Raw genomic sequence first — 16,580 nt, 5'->3', positions numbered from 1 at the left:
CTCAGGCACTCCATGCAGCTGTAGACCTGGACAGCTGCATGTTTGTGTGGGAGCTCTGTCTGGGTCACCACATTCCTTCTGGCAATGACTCTCAGCTGAGTGGAAACCATTGCTGGGTCCCCTTCTGGGAAGGCGATGACCACTAGTTGAATTGGCCTTCGTGAGCCAGGAGGGGGACTGCGCCCTGCCCACGCCAGCTGCCACGCTCTGGCTGACACACCATGCTCTGGTCACCACACTCTGGTCACTGTGCTCCTGGTCACCCGTGCTCCCTGGCGCAGCCTTTTAAGGGAGTGGAGGTGGCTGCCAGGGTGCTGGCTCTGTCCTCACCACATCAACAACCCACCCACAAGCTGCCCGTCCCTGGCACAGGCTTTCTTGGCTTGGGAAAGCCCCCAGAAGAGCCCTTGCCAGCACTTTCTGCCGCAGTTCTCCTCCCCAGTGAGGACTTACCTGCACCAGATCTGATCTCCTCAGCCAAATAAAAAAAAAGGTTTATCTCTCAACTTTTTATAAAACTTGAGGGAGCAGCTGACCCGGCCACTGCCCCAGCTGCTGGTGCCTGACAACACACAACTTCATGTCAAACTTCCAACCTACAGCCCATCCCCCTGGTTTCTCCCCTCTACAGTCAATTTTCTATGCTCTCTTCAACTATTCCTTAAAAAAACAAACAAATTACAAAATTCCACATACCCCCAAGATTTCTTCTGTCCCAGGTCGTGTACAACAACAGGAGGGAGACGCTATTTTTTCTTTTCCCCTCTCTACGCCGTTTTTTGTTGTCCCTTCGTTCCAGTCAGAGATTGTGGATATGACAGATGACACCTCCACCAGCGATGGTGGCCTTGATCAGGGAATCCATCTCCTCATTGCCACAGATCACCAGCTGCAAGTGATGGGGAGTGATCTGCTTGACCTTGAGATCCTTGGAAGCATTGCCCGCCAGCTCCAGCACCTCGTCGGTGTGGTACTCAAGGATGGAGGCACTGTAGATGGCAGCGGTGGCAGCCACTCGCCCATGGCTGGGTAGTACAAGTCTTCAAGTGTCTGTGGACCTGGCCCACAGGAAACTGCAGCCCAGCTCTCTGTGAGCATGACATGGCCTTCACTCTGGCCTTCCCACTGTCCTTTCCTGCCTTACCTCCAGCCGTGGTGCTGCAGCTGCCATCCAGCGTCTGGTCCCAAGTCTGTGCTGGAGCCACTTCAGGGGCCTCAAAAGCTGCCTCAGGAGCCTCAGAAACCACCACAGGAGCCACCTCAGGAGCTTTAGAAGGCTCAGAAGCTGCCTCTGGAGCTTTAGGAGCTGCCTCAGAAGCTGCAGGAGCTTCCTCAGGAGCCACCTCCAAAGCCACCTCAGGAGCTGCAGGAGCCGCCTCAGAAGCCACCTTAGGAACCGCAGGAGCTGCCTCAGGAGCCGCCTCAGGAGCCACCTCAGGAGCCTCAGAAGCTGCCACAGGAGCCTCCTCAGGCAAATGAGAGATGAATGCAAACTCCATATAACCATCTTTAAAATAGATCTCCCTTGGGGAGAGAATGGATTAATTAACATTTCAGAGGTGCTTTGAGTTCCTTTGATAGGTGTTGCAGAAATGTAAAAGGGTTTTCTTACTTGCTAGACATAGGCTGTCTAAAGGCCGGGTTTTAATGATGTTGGTTTACTTCCTAAGAGCTCTTTTTCAAATGGAAAACTCTTTTAACTTCTCATGTATGTACCAATACGGTGTTTACTGCAAATTTAAGCCAAATAAAATACACAGCGTCTGGACCAAGACTTGATTTGATACCTTCACATCATGAAAGCTCATACTGATAGTTTGCCAGTAGCCTCAGGGCTCTGATAGTAATTTGTTAGATGCTATACTGAACCTGATCTGCATCTGTATTTACATAAATGCTTTAATTAAAATTATATGCACCAACCTGAGAGAGATGAGCAGCACTGCCTGCTGTTTTGTTTACGTTCCCTGACAACAGAGCCCTGCCTTGGCTGCTTCTTGCTGATTGTACGACTTGACAAAGGGATTTGAGGTGCAGACTAGAAACTTGGATGGATTTCTAGTTAGGCTCTGCTGCAAACTGAGGACTGACCTTGAGCCTCCAGGACCAACTTCTGCCTTTATTTTAGCAGCAGAGAAGATTTGAGCATCTTGATTCTGGGGGTCAAATTTGGTCTGTGGATGCTCTACATTTAGACTAGTTTTGTGCAATCAGGATTTATAGCTTCTTGCAGATTGTCTGCTTTGTCACACGTGCAAAGTGTGAAACCCCACTGAGGACAGTAGAAAAACCTTTTAAATATAGCTTCCATCAAGAGTAAAATTTCTGAGCACTGTTCATCTTTGCATAGTGCATTACAGAGCTCCTTGTAGGGCAAAGTGTTCTAAATAAAAGGGATGATGGGGCCCAAGTGGGGTCCTGGTTGTTTCAGTGGGGCATGTGAGAGCTCATGGCCAAGTTTGGATGAAGGCAGTGGAGACTCTGGCTGAGACTTTTTGCTTAGACCACACATTTAATCTGGAAAATGCAAGCATATAAATACAAATTAAATCCAAGCTGTGCAGTTTGCATTTGGACAGTGGAGGATGCCCTGGTTGATGTTGCTGTGCTGCTTCCCAGTTATTCAGAAGATGTCTTCAAGTCTCAGAAAGGAAAGAAACCAAGTGGCAAAGTTATTACTGATTTCACAGACCGCTTTGAAGATACACGAAGGACAGGCTAAAGAAAACCATACCTACCCTACCTGGATTTGAAGGGTTTCCAAGCTTTATTTAAAGGTGTTTACTTAACTTGCTCTATACAAGATACTTCAAAGCTGCTGTTTCCTTCCCTAGGAGGTTGTATATATGTTGGGGGTTGAACTAGATGATCTAGATGATCTTTAAAGGTCCCTTCCAACCCAAACTGTTCTATGATTCTCTGTAAATCCGAGCATTACCCATCGCTTTCTCTGGTGACCTCTGACTGTATCTGCTCATAGTAATTTCTGAATACAGTTTGGGAGTCCATTCAGGTTCAGCATATTCATACATTAACCTGTTTGCCTGGTAGCTCTGTCAAAGAGGATCAACTGCCCCATGTTTTATGACCTTCTGTGGGATGGGTGGCCAAAACCTGTTTATTGAAGTCCACATGCAGGAGCACAGGCACAAAGGCATCTACGTTTGTTGCAAAGCGGAACAAACATTTTAAAAATAATATTTTTAAAAAAATATTTAAATTGTGAGGTGTTAGTAAGCAGGCTGGAACACGTCTGAGAATGTGGGGTGAGTAGGGCTGGGAAGGGCGGTATATGGGTAACCCAGTGTCAATGGGAGATGGAGCCCACCCTGGACATTTGTGGTGGTTTTACCCACAGTAGGGCCATGTGATCCTGCACTCACTCCCCCTCACCCACTGAGATGGGAAGGGGAGTCACAACAAAGGGGCACAGATTAGCATGAGGACAGGGACAGCTCACTCATCAGTTATGGTCATGGGCAAAACAGACTCAACTTAGGGAAGAAAAATCGGTTTAATTTGTTGCCATTTATCCAAGTAGCACAGTGAGACATAACAACCACACCTTGCAACACCTTCCCCCACCCCTCCCTTCTTCCCGGGCTCAAATCACTTTGTTCCCGATTTCTCTATCTTTCCCCCAGCAGCACAGGGGACAGGGAATGGGTGTTCAGTCAGTTCACCGTTGCTGCTCTTCCTGGCATGAAAGTCCAGAAACAAAGTGTTCCAAGTGACACCTTTCCATGGAGTTACAGACTTCTTCGGGCAGAGCTCCCGGCTCAGGCATGGGGACATCCATGGGATGCAGATGGGCCTCCCTTCCAGCGCATCTCCTCACCCCCCAGCTCTGGGGGTCCATCCCTCTGCTCTGGCATTGAGTGACTCTGGAGTATCAAGTCAGTCACACTTGCCCTCAGGCTCAGCTTTTCTGATCCAGTGTGGAGTCCTCCACAGTCTACATGTGTATATCTCTCCCACCATTGAACTTCCAAGGGCTGCAGAGACCTCCTTTACCTTCTTCTACTCCATGCATGTTGAACTGGGCGTCTGAGGTTCTCTGTCCACCCCCTCCTCCTGGTAACTAAGATCTCTCTTTTGGTCAATGGCCTCTCCTCCAGGTTCTCTCCACCTTCTTCCTTTCAGGACAGTCCTTCCCCTCACAAATATGGATTCTCAGAGGCGTTTCTTTATTGCTGATTGGCTCAGCCTGGGCTGGGGGTGTATGCCCTGGAGCCAGGGGAGCTTCACAAAGCTTCTCACAGGGTAGCCCCTTCCCCCACTACCAAAAATGCCCCCCACACACACACACAAAAACCCAATGCACCATTGCAACACCGCAGCCCTCAGCCCTGTACCGAAATGGCAGCCACTGGCAAAATTGCAGAGGTGATGTGCCGTTGGGACCACCATCTGCCCAGCAACTGGGGTCTGCTGAAGGTCGTAGCCAAGCGGTGCTTTGTGCTTTGCACTGCTGGAACATGGTGGTCTCAGTCAAGTAATGGATGTGACAAAGCCAGATTTGCAATCTTGTGAAGCCACAGCCTTAATTTAAAACTGAAATAACATAAATAAATCCAAACTCAGTCCTGCTTTCCCTCATCCATAATAAGAAGATGAAAACACTTTTCATATTAAATTCATTACAATGGGAGGGTGCTCTGGTACTTGAGAGGAAGGTGGGGAAGGCATCTGAAGGAAAGCAGCCCTCCTTTTCCCCTGGAGTGAGGGAGAGGAGGGGAAGGTACTTGGTTACTCAGTCCTGCTTTTTACGGTCACTAACCGGAGCGAGGAGGGCGGGCAGAGCTCAGTCCCTCTCCGCTAACAAAGCTTTTTCGGTGTGAGGGGAGCAGATGAAGGAGAGGGCCTGGGATGTGGCACACAGGGAAGACAAACATCCCCCCAGGGAAAGCGTCCTGTCGGGGTGGGGTGTGTGTTTGTGTTAGAATCTGCTCTGCCGTTGCCCCCTCCGGCAGCGAGGTCCGTTGGCTGGGTGTCACCACTCGGGCCCCGCTTTCCCCTCTGCCGCCCAGGCCACATCTCCCAGCGAGGCCAGGGCACCGCAGCCCAGCCCCTGGGGAAGGGCCAGTGGGCAGCTGGTGGGCAGGAGCCCCGGAAAGTTGGGGTTTGTAACCCCTCTTCAACACTGGAACAGCCGCTGGTTTGGATTTGGACCAACATCCAAGGTGTTGGTACCAAGTTTGGTACCTCTGGCTTTCCCAAGGTGACCTCTCGGTGTGTGTTGAGGTGGGAGAGCAAGCCAAGGGAGGGGGCTCATCCAGCAGCCCTCTGTTTGGAGGTTTCTTTCAAAAATCTTTGTGTTTTTCTGATTTTAAAGTTCACCTCTAATGCTTTAAGTGCAGCGAGCGCCGTACACCAGGCTTTAATCAGCCTGTGCGTATTTTAAGAATCGTGCCAACTGCTGCTGCCTCAGAGATACCTGGAGATTTGGTTGAGAGAAGCCTGGCCTAGTTTTGTGGGGTAGCTAGCAATGCGTTTTCATTTCCCCATTTAACGTGAGCCTCCCCAGTCTTATTTTTCAAGGCATTTTCTTTGGAAGGTCGTAAAGCTGTGAGCAACCAGTTAATGCATGGGGGAGGAGAGAAGTCAGGGTATAATATCGCAATACTTTTTGCAATTAGAATTATATTAAGAGCTGCACTTCAGCTGTGGATGGAGTACAGTGTGGTGGGGTGCTGGAAAGAGGGTCAGCCTTGGGTGGGGGGTCCTCCAGCCCTGCCAGCTCACTGGTCTGCGGCTCTTTGGTTATATGTGTGCAACACTGGAGGCAGCATCCAGCAGCCTGGTACAGGACTGGTACAGTGTCCCTAAGCTTAATTGGGTAAAATCGTAGAGAGAAAATGTTAGGGTTTAATCATTTGCGTATCAGAAATCATTAAGCTGTTAGGCTGAGGGTTTTGTGTTACACAACTGGTGTGGTGTAAACTATTACTCATCTTTCCATCCCAGCTCTCCAGACTGGAATATGGAATATAAAAAGGCTGAGGGATCCATCCTGACAATCCTCTGGATCTTGATTCTGCCAGACGCGTGTCCCAGAGCCAGGAAAGAAATACTCGGCTTAGTCAAATCATAGAATCACAGAATGGTTTAGGTTGGAAAGGACCTTAAAGATCATCCAGTTCCAACCCCCCTGCCATCAGCAGGGACACCTTCCACTAGACCAGGTTGCTCAAAGCCTCATCCAACCTGGCCTTGAACACTTCCAGGGAGGGGGCATCTACAACTTCTCTGGGCAACCAGTTCCAGTGTCTCACCCCTCTCACAGGAAAGAATTTCTTCCTAATACCCAATCTAAACCTACCCTCTTCCAGGGGAAGGACAACCTACCCCTTGTCCTATCACCCCCTGCCCTTGTAAAAAGTCCCTCCCCGGCTTTCTTGTAGCCCCTTCAAGTACTGGAAGGCTGCTATAAGATCTCCTCAGAGCCTTCTCTTCTCCAGGCTGATCACCCCCAACTCTCTCAGCCTGTCCTCAAAGGAGAGGTGCTCCAGCCCTCAGATCATCCTCATGGCCCTTCTCCGGATTCGCTACAGTACGTCCATCTCCTACTCACCGTGTACCCGGGTCCCTGTGAAACAAGATTTTGCCAAAGCAGGTGCCCACCTTCCAGCAGAAGTACATTTGCTACTCAGGCTCTTGGGCAACATATTGTTATTCCTAGTATCACACTACCACCAAAATACACAAAAAGCATCTCTCAGAAGTAAAAGGACTCTGTCCTGGAAAAGCACTTGAGAGCCAGTTCATTACTCTTTTTCACCAAAAGTTAATTAGCATACCCAACTATTTTTTTTTTCTGCTTGCATCTGGAGTTGCAAGCAAATTTTCTGAGTCACTCCTACTACAAACTGTCACCTGTTGGTAGGCAACCTCCTGGAAGTGTCCTTTCTCCATTTCCCACCTGTGTGTACAGATGAAGTTAATATGAGACCTTCAAGATGTCTGCAACAAGTCACCTTCTCCTAAAACAGGATACAGCCTTTTGTCACCCGAGGCCAGTCCTTATTTATTGTTTCTATTTCAGAGTGCCTCAAGACACACATAGAGTTGATGAAACGACATAAAGCAAAGCTGGAGGCTGTGCCAAATAGATCATAACCATGGAGGAAAACTTGGCAGAGGGGCAGAGAAAGGGAGGGATGAATTAATGGTAAAACGTGTGTGTGAGTGTTTTTAATGTGTCTGTCTCACGTTAGCTTTTTTAGATGTTGCCAGCTGTCTTAAGTTTTGTCCACCTAACAGCAAAGACATTAAATAGTATTTAATAAAAACAGAAGCAGTATGGGAAAAGGGCATTTACTGAATTTAGAAATCAATCCAGATGCTCTTTCACTGTTAGTTAGACTTTATTATAAAATAAAAAATTTCTACCTTTTTGATTTGGAGTCACCCAACAAAACTAATCCTTGGCTCAGATAGATGTTTGACTTAAGTTCTGATGTTCTCTTTTTCTTCTTTTTTAACTAAAAAAACCTAAGCTTTAAAAAAATGATATGGTATTTGCGGAATCAATAGAAAAGCTGACCCAGATAAAAGTGCGCAAAAATTGGTTTCATGCCCTAGAACTTTTCCTGCATGCTTTTTGATGCAGTGTATCTGATCCTTCAAAAAGGAGGTAACATACAGTGATCTCAGCAGCTTTGAAGAATTGTTCTGGAAGAATAACAAGGAGCACTGGAGAAAGGGGTGTGCACGTGTACCTTTTTTTTTCCCCCTCATTAAATATATTGTGAGACATAAGGAATTAGTGTCATGTTGCTGGTTATGTGGAATGGTAGCATAAATTTTGTATGGAGTCTGGTTTTATCTGATTTTTAAAGGGTGAAAGTGTGTTTCTCCTCAACAGTTCTTCACAGTAGGATGTGAATTGCACTTTATCTTCCTTGGTTCAAACCTGTTCCTGCTGGAGCAAGTGGCAAAGATGTGTCCAAATAGTAGCAGGATTTGCTCTCAGAAATGTAATTATGCCCTGGATCCCGAATCAGGTAGAGAGCTGTAAAAAGCATCTGCTGCTACAGAGGTATTCCAATATAAGTGGGATCCAAATGTTAATTTTATTCAAATACAGCACTTAAATCTGTGGGAATCAGACGTTCAGTGTCTGAACCTGTATTGCTTTGGCTTCCAAAAACATCCCAGGCTGTTTAGGGCTGTGGACCTGGAGGCGTAACAAATCAGTGTTCAGCGCAGGCATTGCCACAGTGAAGGTGATAAATGGATAGGACAGATCTGTGGGACCGCAAGACTGGCAGGGTGTAAGGAGAAAGTTTCACTCCATCCCTTTGTATTCTCAGCCTTAAGAAAAAAGTTAAAGTCTAGCTGGAGGGGAAGGATGGGCCCAGAGTTACTGATTTTTAACAGAATAGGCAGACACAGTGCCCAGGCTGTGCTGGCTCTGCCCAGGTTGGGGAGAAAAGGCCACAAAAGTGACTGCTTCCTGGGGATTTCCACAAGCCTTGCCAGTCTTCGAGGTCAGACGCTGTATTTCAGTGCTCGGTGTTTGCAGACTTCCCCCTTTCAGCCGAGTTTGCTGGGGCGCAGGGGGACTGACATGCCGGTGCTGGAGCTGTGCAGACAGGGAGCGAGTGCAGCGGGCAGGCACGTGCCCCGGGAGACACTCGCCTCAAACGGGCTGCTCCAGGAGTTTGCAGTGAGGATTGCAGATGAAGCTCAGCACCAAGCAGGACCTTATAGCAACCCATATAGGAGACTCCAGGCAACCTTTCCTACGCTCCCTTTGTGGCTCCTTGGTTACTTGTAGCTGAAAGTAGGTCACCTGGCTCGAATGTAGATGCTGCTGACCCAGGTGCATCTAACTTAACTTTCCAGATATAGACACATGGACATTCTTACTGAAAACAAGAGACTCAATAACACCGAACAGCACTGGTCTTCAAGTGAGAATGGAGCACAAACACCATTACTTGAACAGAGTGAAGTGATTTCTTGCTTTGTATTTACACCCTGTGCTCGTTTTGTTTCTTGTGCCACTTTTCCACTGATGGCTGATGTGTTTGGCAGAAATCTGCAAACACATCAGTTCTTACAGCCAAAATTAGGAATGGTCTAAACAGCCAGAAAAGGGGAACCCCTTCCTTTTATATTTATTTTTATAACAACAAAATGCGGTCACTGGCTGGCCTCAATCAGTCTTTTTTTTTTTTACTTTTAAGTTGATTTTTTTTTCTTTTCAACTTGATTGTTGAATCAAAAGAGGGAATGAATTAAGAGCAGGAGAAAAGAGTGTCTGCTGTTGGGCTATGTCTTGTGGTGAGGAAATCAGGCTGAAACTGGAGAGACCGGGCCGAACCTAACAGCAGTACTGAGAGGTTTTAAATTGTGTCACTCTGACAGTGGCTCTAAGCAGTGAAAATAGCTAGTGATGTTTGTGGCTGCAGTCTGGGTTAACTAGCGTTGTGTGCATGTGAAGTGATGCTGAGGGGCTGCTCCTCGCACCACTTGCCCTACCTGCCTGCGAGATATCTTTTATAAGCCGTCTTGAACGATGACTCCATCCTTTCCAGACTGGCACATGCATTTAGACCGTGGGGACTGATGTGGGTTGTGTTGTGTTCGCTTCAGTTCTCTCTCTCTGTTGGTCTTTTCCTCTATAGCACTACTGTTGTTATAAGCTTGGGTATTTTGGGAGGGAGAGGAAGGAGTGTGTGATTCTTGTCCCCTGTGTACAATGTACACAACGTCTCTTCAACAGACTTGTATGATGACACCTGGATGGATCTGAACACAGGGACTGGACATCTCGTGGTGCTGAAAATTAATTAGCAGATGAATATTCCACAGCTCTGTTGTTTAAAAACAAAATAAAAATTATTGCTGTATTTATGTTGGGCAGCAAAAGCGTCCTACAACAGTGCTACTGTAGCAGCCACTGTGTTGGAAAACAGTTATCAATCATCATTCTGGCAGAGGAGGGTCTGACAACTGTTTTCCAACACATTTATTGCTATAGGCAAGTAGGTAACTAACCAGAGGGTGACAGTCTGAAACGCCAGGTTTAAGAGGAATAATGTGAAATAGTTTAACTCTACGGAAAGCCAAATAAATTAATGATGAACTTTCTGTTGGCCAGAACCCTACAGGACGTCTGTCTCTTTCTGGTTGAATTTTCTTACGTGATCAAACATCCTTCTCCTTGCTTTAAAACCCTTGCTGCCAATTTAAAATAGTATATGAGACTGAGATTTCTCACCCTTCAAGAACACACTTTGATTTGTTAAAGGAAACTAGGAACAGCTAAGGAGATAGGAAATAAAGTAATATACCTTTCTCTGTGCTGACATCCACAGACGGGGGATGTGTTGAAAAGTAAATATAATCCTCTTTGAGCAATGTTTTCCCATTCTCTTTCATTTTGGTTCAGTGCTCTGATTCCCAATGAACTGGGCTTAACAATGGAAAGGAGGTGTGGAAAGGCTGTATGACCTGAGCAGAGACATGGGGGATCATCATCCCATGCTGGGATTAATTTTGTTGTTTGTTTGCATATTTTTTAAGAAAGCGCTGAGATGAGAAGTGGCAGAATCGCAGTCCGTCTGTCTGTCCAGTGCCGGGGAAGCCAGGCCAGGACCCTCACCAGGCCCTGCCTGACTTTGCAGCTGAGGCCAACCACGGCTGCTGCCAGCAGACAAACCACATCTTCCTACCAGCTTTGAGTAAAGCGATGGGTGGGCATGTCTCGGACCTGGGCAGCCTGCGGCCGAGGGGTTGGAGCAGTCCCCTGGGAGTGGCAGTTGGGCAAAGGTGGCCTGGGTGGCTGCCCAGGCTGCCTGGCTCGGCCGTCCGCTGCCTCGGAGCATGTCCCTGGTGGGATGTAAGAAGATCTGTTTCATCCAGCTTGATAACATGTCTTCTGAAATCTTCTAAAGCCCTAAAAGAGGGGGAATAATTTCTGTCACAGTGATGCAGTAACAGAGAAAGTCTGCCTAAACCTGGGAAACTTTTTCCTTTAAATTTGTTTTTTTTCCTGAGAGCTTATTTAAGTTGTGGATGCCCCCTCCCTGGAAGTGTTCAAGGCCAGGTTGGATGAGGCTTTGAGCAACCTGGTCTAGTGGAAGGTGTCCCTGCTGATGGCAGGGGGGTTGGAACTAGATGATCTTTAAGGTCCTTTCCAACCCAAACCATTCTATGATTCGTTTTTTGCTCTTATTTTGTTCTTATTTGCTCTTTGCTTACTTTCATGCTTCTGAATAGTTCCAAAAGCCGCTGGTAACATTAAGAAGGCATTGCAAAGAGGGGTTTATAGATGTTTTCCTGGGGGAAGCAAAGGCTGGAGAGCCTCAGCGTGCTGTGGTCTTAGAGTGTCTCCCCTTGACAGCTTCTGCTCACAGGTACCTGCACATGGTGCAGTGTGGATTTAGACCTTGTGCGAGCAGTTGTCGCATTGCTGAGGTGGAGGAGATGACCCTTGTCCAGAGCCTCCTACTCTCTTGTGTTCCAGGTTGGCACCAGTGGTTTTCCTGGGGAGCGCCAGGGCTGCTGGCAGCAGCTGCTGTGGGGTAGAAATATCCGTCTCCGTTTCAGCTTTGCTCAAAAGGCTGGAGAAAGGCAGCTGAGTGCCAAGTGGGGTAGGGGTAAGACCTCTGTGGATGGAGAGGTGCAGGGGATATCCCTGGGTCTCTCCAAGCATTGCTGTCCACACGGTGTGTGTGCTTACACAGAGACCTCAGAGCGCGCTGGGGTTTTTTAATGGCTTTTTCACTGTTTATGTAGGTATTTGATGGAAACTCTGTATTGTGTTTTATGTGTTTGTCTTAGGGATGGTGACAAGGATGGTTTAATTTTATTAGTTTCATAAAAAGGTGTGGAAGTGAAGGATGCTCACCAGCACGTTACTCCCTTGTGCTGAAGTCTGCCAGGTTTAGTGAATGTTTAACCAGGATGGGAGCCATTGGGGCGCTCAGGATCCATTGGATAACAGGTTCAGTGTGTGGATACAGACGACTTTCAGGAACACTTCTATCTGCTAATCACGCCGTAATAACAGTCTGCAATCTACAGGCTGCAAACCCCCCATTTCCAACACAGCTGTGCATATTTAATTCAATAAAAGGCATTTCTAGTCTAGTGTTAGAAGTAATTCAGATCGCTAAGGTGGTAATTTTGATCATGGTAGTTTTTGGGGAAATCTAGGTATAAGCTAGACGGAAAAATTAATAAATGCCAAGTATGGTAAAAATGCCGAGGGGTGAGGAGGGGGGACACGGCAGGCAGCTGTCAGTGCCCCAGCCTGCACCCCAGCCTCGCCGTATTCCTGCCTCGCTGAGCAGCAGTAGAGGAAAGCAGCATCCCAGGGCTCATGAGCTGCCTGAAGGAAGTTTGCCCTGACCTGTTGCCTGTCCCACCGAGTTTTGGGCGTTGGGGCAGGCGGGTGATGGGGATGGGTCACTCACAGTGCCGGCCAATGCCTCACAGGGCTGCAGAGGGTTGGCACGACCTGCTCTACAGCGATGCTTTCAGCTCACCAGCAGCAGGGTTTAAGCCACCAAGGTGGGCACCTTTCAGGAAAAGAGATCAGGAGGAGTTTGGGTTTTATTTCTCTTCATCTTGAGCACAGATAGGGAATTGCTTTCAAGTGTCCCAACTCCTTTTCTCTCTGTAAAATGTTATTTTGCAAAATAGATCATTTCTGTAGGTTGAGAGAGTCTCAAAGGAACTTTTCTGTCAAGCAGCTAAAAAGTACCATTATTTCTCTTCCCTGCCCTAACAGCAGCTCCAGATTTACATTTTATCTCACTAAAGATACCTTGACAATCTGGTTTTTGGGAGAAATTTCATGGTGAACAAAGCAAAATAATCCCATTTTCAGGTGGTTAGTGCAGTTGTGTTCAGGCTGCAGAAACTGTGTGGAGTGCTGGTGTTTATCAAGTTACATACTATAAAAATGTATTTTAAAAATATTTTTGTTTATTTTGAGGTTTTTTTCCATGAGATGTTATTTCTTTTTTAAAGCATCTAGAATAATAAAGCAGCTGGTGGCTGATTCTCCTGCTCAGTGTGCAGAGAATGAAGGATGGCTGGGGTAGCTGGAGTTATCCTCTGCGTGCTGTGGGCTGCGCGCACACACACACACACACACACACACACAGAGGCAGTTCCTGTGACCCAGGCGCTGCATAGTAACTCATAAATCACCGTTGCCTGTTTCACACCTGCACTCACCAGGACACTGCACAGGAGCCAGCAGATAAAAGTCTCCCCAGCTCCTGCCCGTGACTGTGCGGGTGTTTACGTGGCACAGCTCATGCAGGCAAAGACATGACGCCTGCCTGCATGAATGCCCTCCTGTGGAGTGGAGAGGGCTGGGCTGCATTCATCTGATCCCAGAGTTGTGATGCATTTCAGGGAAGCGATGCTTTCGTGCCAAGGAGAGCTGCTTCCCTTGCATTGAGCTGGCTTAGAGTAAGCGTACCCCCCCGGGAGGCTACTTAAGAGCTGCCCATGCAGGGATGCTCAGGCCAAACAAACTCGGCAAAGAGTTTTCTTTTCATTAGTCATTATCTACCTGTTGCAAAAAATTTGATTTGACATTTTCATATGAAACATGATTGTGACTCCTTCATTTCACTGTTGCCTAACTCCAGGCTTTCAAAAGCAGTAGCAGATCTCCCAGAACCTTGATATTGTTTAAAAGATCTGAAATATGTATATATATATGTGTGTGTGTGTATATTACCAACTTGTTTCTGAGTTGTTACGTTAAATCATATTCCCATAGCCACAAGGGGCAGAAGCTTTTTGCATACTTTCTGGAGAGGATTGTGCAGTATGAGTACAACAGCAAGGGACTGGATTTAATAACCCTGGAGATTTCTTCCTGCTTTACGTTTCCTAAAGCAGGGATCCTCACAGAAACTTCACCAGCTGGGTCTTTAGGAAAAGTACTGAAAATTGTGGGGCTCATTATACCGTCCTAAAAAGCAATAGCACCATGCATATGTATTTATTTTAATTAACTTTCTAAGCAGAGGTTAGAGATCAGGGGACAGGCAGGGCTGTCTTGCACTGTAGGTGATTTTGTTCTTTAAAAGTGTTTTATTCATAAAGGTGGTTCTGGTCCTGTTGGCAAGATTTAGTGTCACTTTTGCATGTTGGACACAGCACTGAAAAGACAAGATTTCAGATATGGGATTTGGTAGAAGATAAGTGGATTAAGTCCATTAAATACCAAAATCAGTCAGCCCTGCGCTTCAACCTGCAATGGGAGAATGGGGAAGAGGAAGGAAGGGCAGCAGCCTGTCGAGTCCAAAAAGGGGTGATGTGAATAGCACAAAATCTGCACCTCTCCTGTGTGTTTACTTCTGGTTTACAATTCAGTGAAACTAGTATTTTTTTGCCTTATTCAGAGATAGAGCAAAGCAGAAAGCAGCTCCCCTTTAGCTAAGAGTAAACATGGAGCTGCTTCTTTTCTAAGTGCTTAAAAAACGGTTTGGGTTGTGACACAGCTCCTGTCCTCCCAGCTCCCCCAGTATCCATGATGCTCTTTCAGGAAATCAAGTCGTATCTTCCTTTGTAAAGAGACAAAAAAAAAATCTTCCTAACTTGCTGGGACGAAGCAGAAGAATTTGAGGGATTCCTTTCGGGTTTGCCAGCTGACCTTCCTCTGGCCAGATAACAAGAGCATGAAGTTTCAAACTCAAATACTTCAGCTTGAGCTGAAAATGCAGGTTGTGCTCTTGGTGCCTCTGAAGCAATCAATAAGCTGCCTCTTTTTTTGAGGTTCTAGCAGGGTGTTTTGCTGCACTCTGCTACTCAGAGTGTCCCCATGACCATTTATTTTCTCTTTATCTATTCTTTGCAGACCCGCAGGCACAGTGTTTCTCAGATGCATTTACAGCCGCTGCCAAAGGGGAAATTTTTTGTATCAGTTCTGCTGTTGCAGCTGCTGAAGCTAAAACTTCCTCTCCCTTCTTGGTAGAGTGAAAAAAAAAAGGCAAAAATTAGGAAAGTCAACTTTAGCCTTGGGACACAGCAGGTGAGTCCCTTTAAGGAGCAGAAAGGCAATTTTGTTGGCATTTTGTGGAAGTTCCCAGTAGCCAAACAGAGCTTGTTCTGGTATGTGCCTGCTGCAGCAGATGTTTTGTGGGTATTTCCAGTCTGAACCACAGCAGCAGTATCTTTGGACATTAGTGTGTGTGTGCTCTCCACTGTCTGCTTGGCTTAAGAAATGGGGATTTTTTTTTTTGCCCCAAGAGGCCCCCAGCGTTTGTCTTGTTACTGTTAACAGGACTGGAGCACCAAATCTTTCAAATTCTGCATCTGTCAGTGGTGGTCAGTGGAAAAGGGAATTGCTGCAATTCCTGTCAGTTTTTGGCATTCCCGGGTGCTGGTGAAAAAACTAAATTGCCAGTCAGAGAGTGGAAGAAATGGCTGCTATTATCTCCCTTTTTTTTTCCCCTGACTTACATAGCTTTTCCCTCTTTTACAGGTATCAGAAGTTCTGCTCACCTTCAGAGAGGCATGAGTACTGAGATCCCCAGGATGTAAGAAATGCAGTGCTGTGAGTAGATTTGTTGGGGTTTTTTTTCCATTTTCCTTTAAATGAGAAGCCCAAGGTTGCTCAAACAGAAGGAAGATTTTTTTAGTTTTTATTTTAAAAAGACAGTTTAAGAAATGTTTACAGCAAGCAAATCCAGTCTCTTGGAACCAGTTGCATGCCTTTGGCACCTCTTTACAACTCACAAAATAAAGTCAGCATTGTATTGCCACATAGGCTGAATAATTATCTCGCTGCAGATATGAACCGCATGAATCCATTTAACTGAGAATGTGGTCAGCAGAATGGACTATTAGCACCATCTGAAACTTGTTTGTTGTTTCCAAGCTCTACCAGCCATTGAAAGACAAAATCTTGCTGGAGAGTTGAAATGAGGTATTCCTCAGGAAGAAAGCCTGCATCTTTGAAAAGGGGAGAAGAGCACTGTGTGTGTGCACAGCACCCCAACCCTATCACTGAAATAGAAGAGTATCCAATGTTGAACTCTTCCCTCATCTGGTGAAATAACTTTGGAGAAACTTTTACACTACAGGAGACACCTGCATGCTTAGTTCCCTCCCTTGCTCCAAAGCAGCTCAGCCCAGAGCTTTTATAGATATATATAGATATATATATATGTGTGTGTGTGTGTGTGTGTGTGTATGTTAAAAAGTATATATTTAAGGAACAAGTGCACTATGGCTTTTTCCTGTGCATTGCTAAAGGGTCTGGGCTGTAATTTCCCTTCAGCTGTGTCTGGTTTGCAGCTCTCCAGGTGGACCAGCCGGGGCTGCACTAGACCAACCTCAGTGAGCTGCAGCTGGATCCCCTGATTCTGTGTCTGGCACAGTGTGGGCTCCCGGGGCAGGTCTTCTGGGCTGGTGCAAAGCTGGGTAACAGGGCTGAAATGTGGATTGGTGGTTTGGATGCTGTTGCTCTGGGCTTTGCTGCTTCTCTGTAAGTAAATTTTCTTAGCAGAGGAGTTGAATGAGGGAGGTTTTGGGGGGTTTTTAAAACCCATTTTTACACTCTGCTGTGGTGATGAAAATCTATGGTTACCTGGAAA

At 46.6% G+C, this 16,580-nt stretch overlaps 1 protein-coding gene across 1 annotated transcript in view; it reads right to left on the bottom strand.

Annotated features, from left to right (window-relative positions):
* LOC104528486 (histone H2A.Y-like) overlaps positions 1–1,499 on the bottom strand; it is a gene marked incomplete at its 3' end in the record, with an annotated part of 1,971 nt that extends 472 nt beyond the window's left edge. The window contains 2 exon segments of the mRNA XM_010172510.2: positions 829–1,027; positions 1,029–1,499. Coding sequence (XP_010170812.2) covers positions 829–1,027; positions 1,029–1,499 — 670 coding nt within the window.
* Between the last annotated feature and the right edge of the window lie 15,081 nt (positions 1,500–16,580).

This window comes from Antrostomus carolinensis, unplaced genomic scaffold, assembly GCF_000700745.2.
Source record: "Antrostomus carolinensis isolate BGI_N321 unplaced genomic scaffold, ASM70074v2 scaffold2797, whole genome shotgun sequence".
NCBI lineage: Eukaryota > Metazoa > Chordata > Aves > Caprimulgiformes > Caprimulgidae > Antrostomus > Antrostomus carolinensis.
Note: the sequence above shows the minus strand (reverse complement) of the source record. Positions and strands in the feature narration are given on the sequence as shown.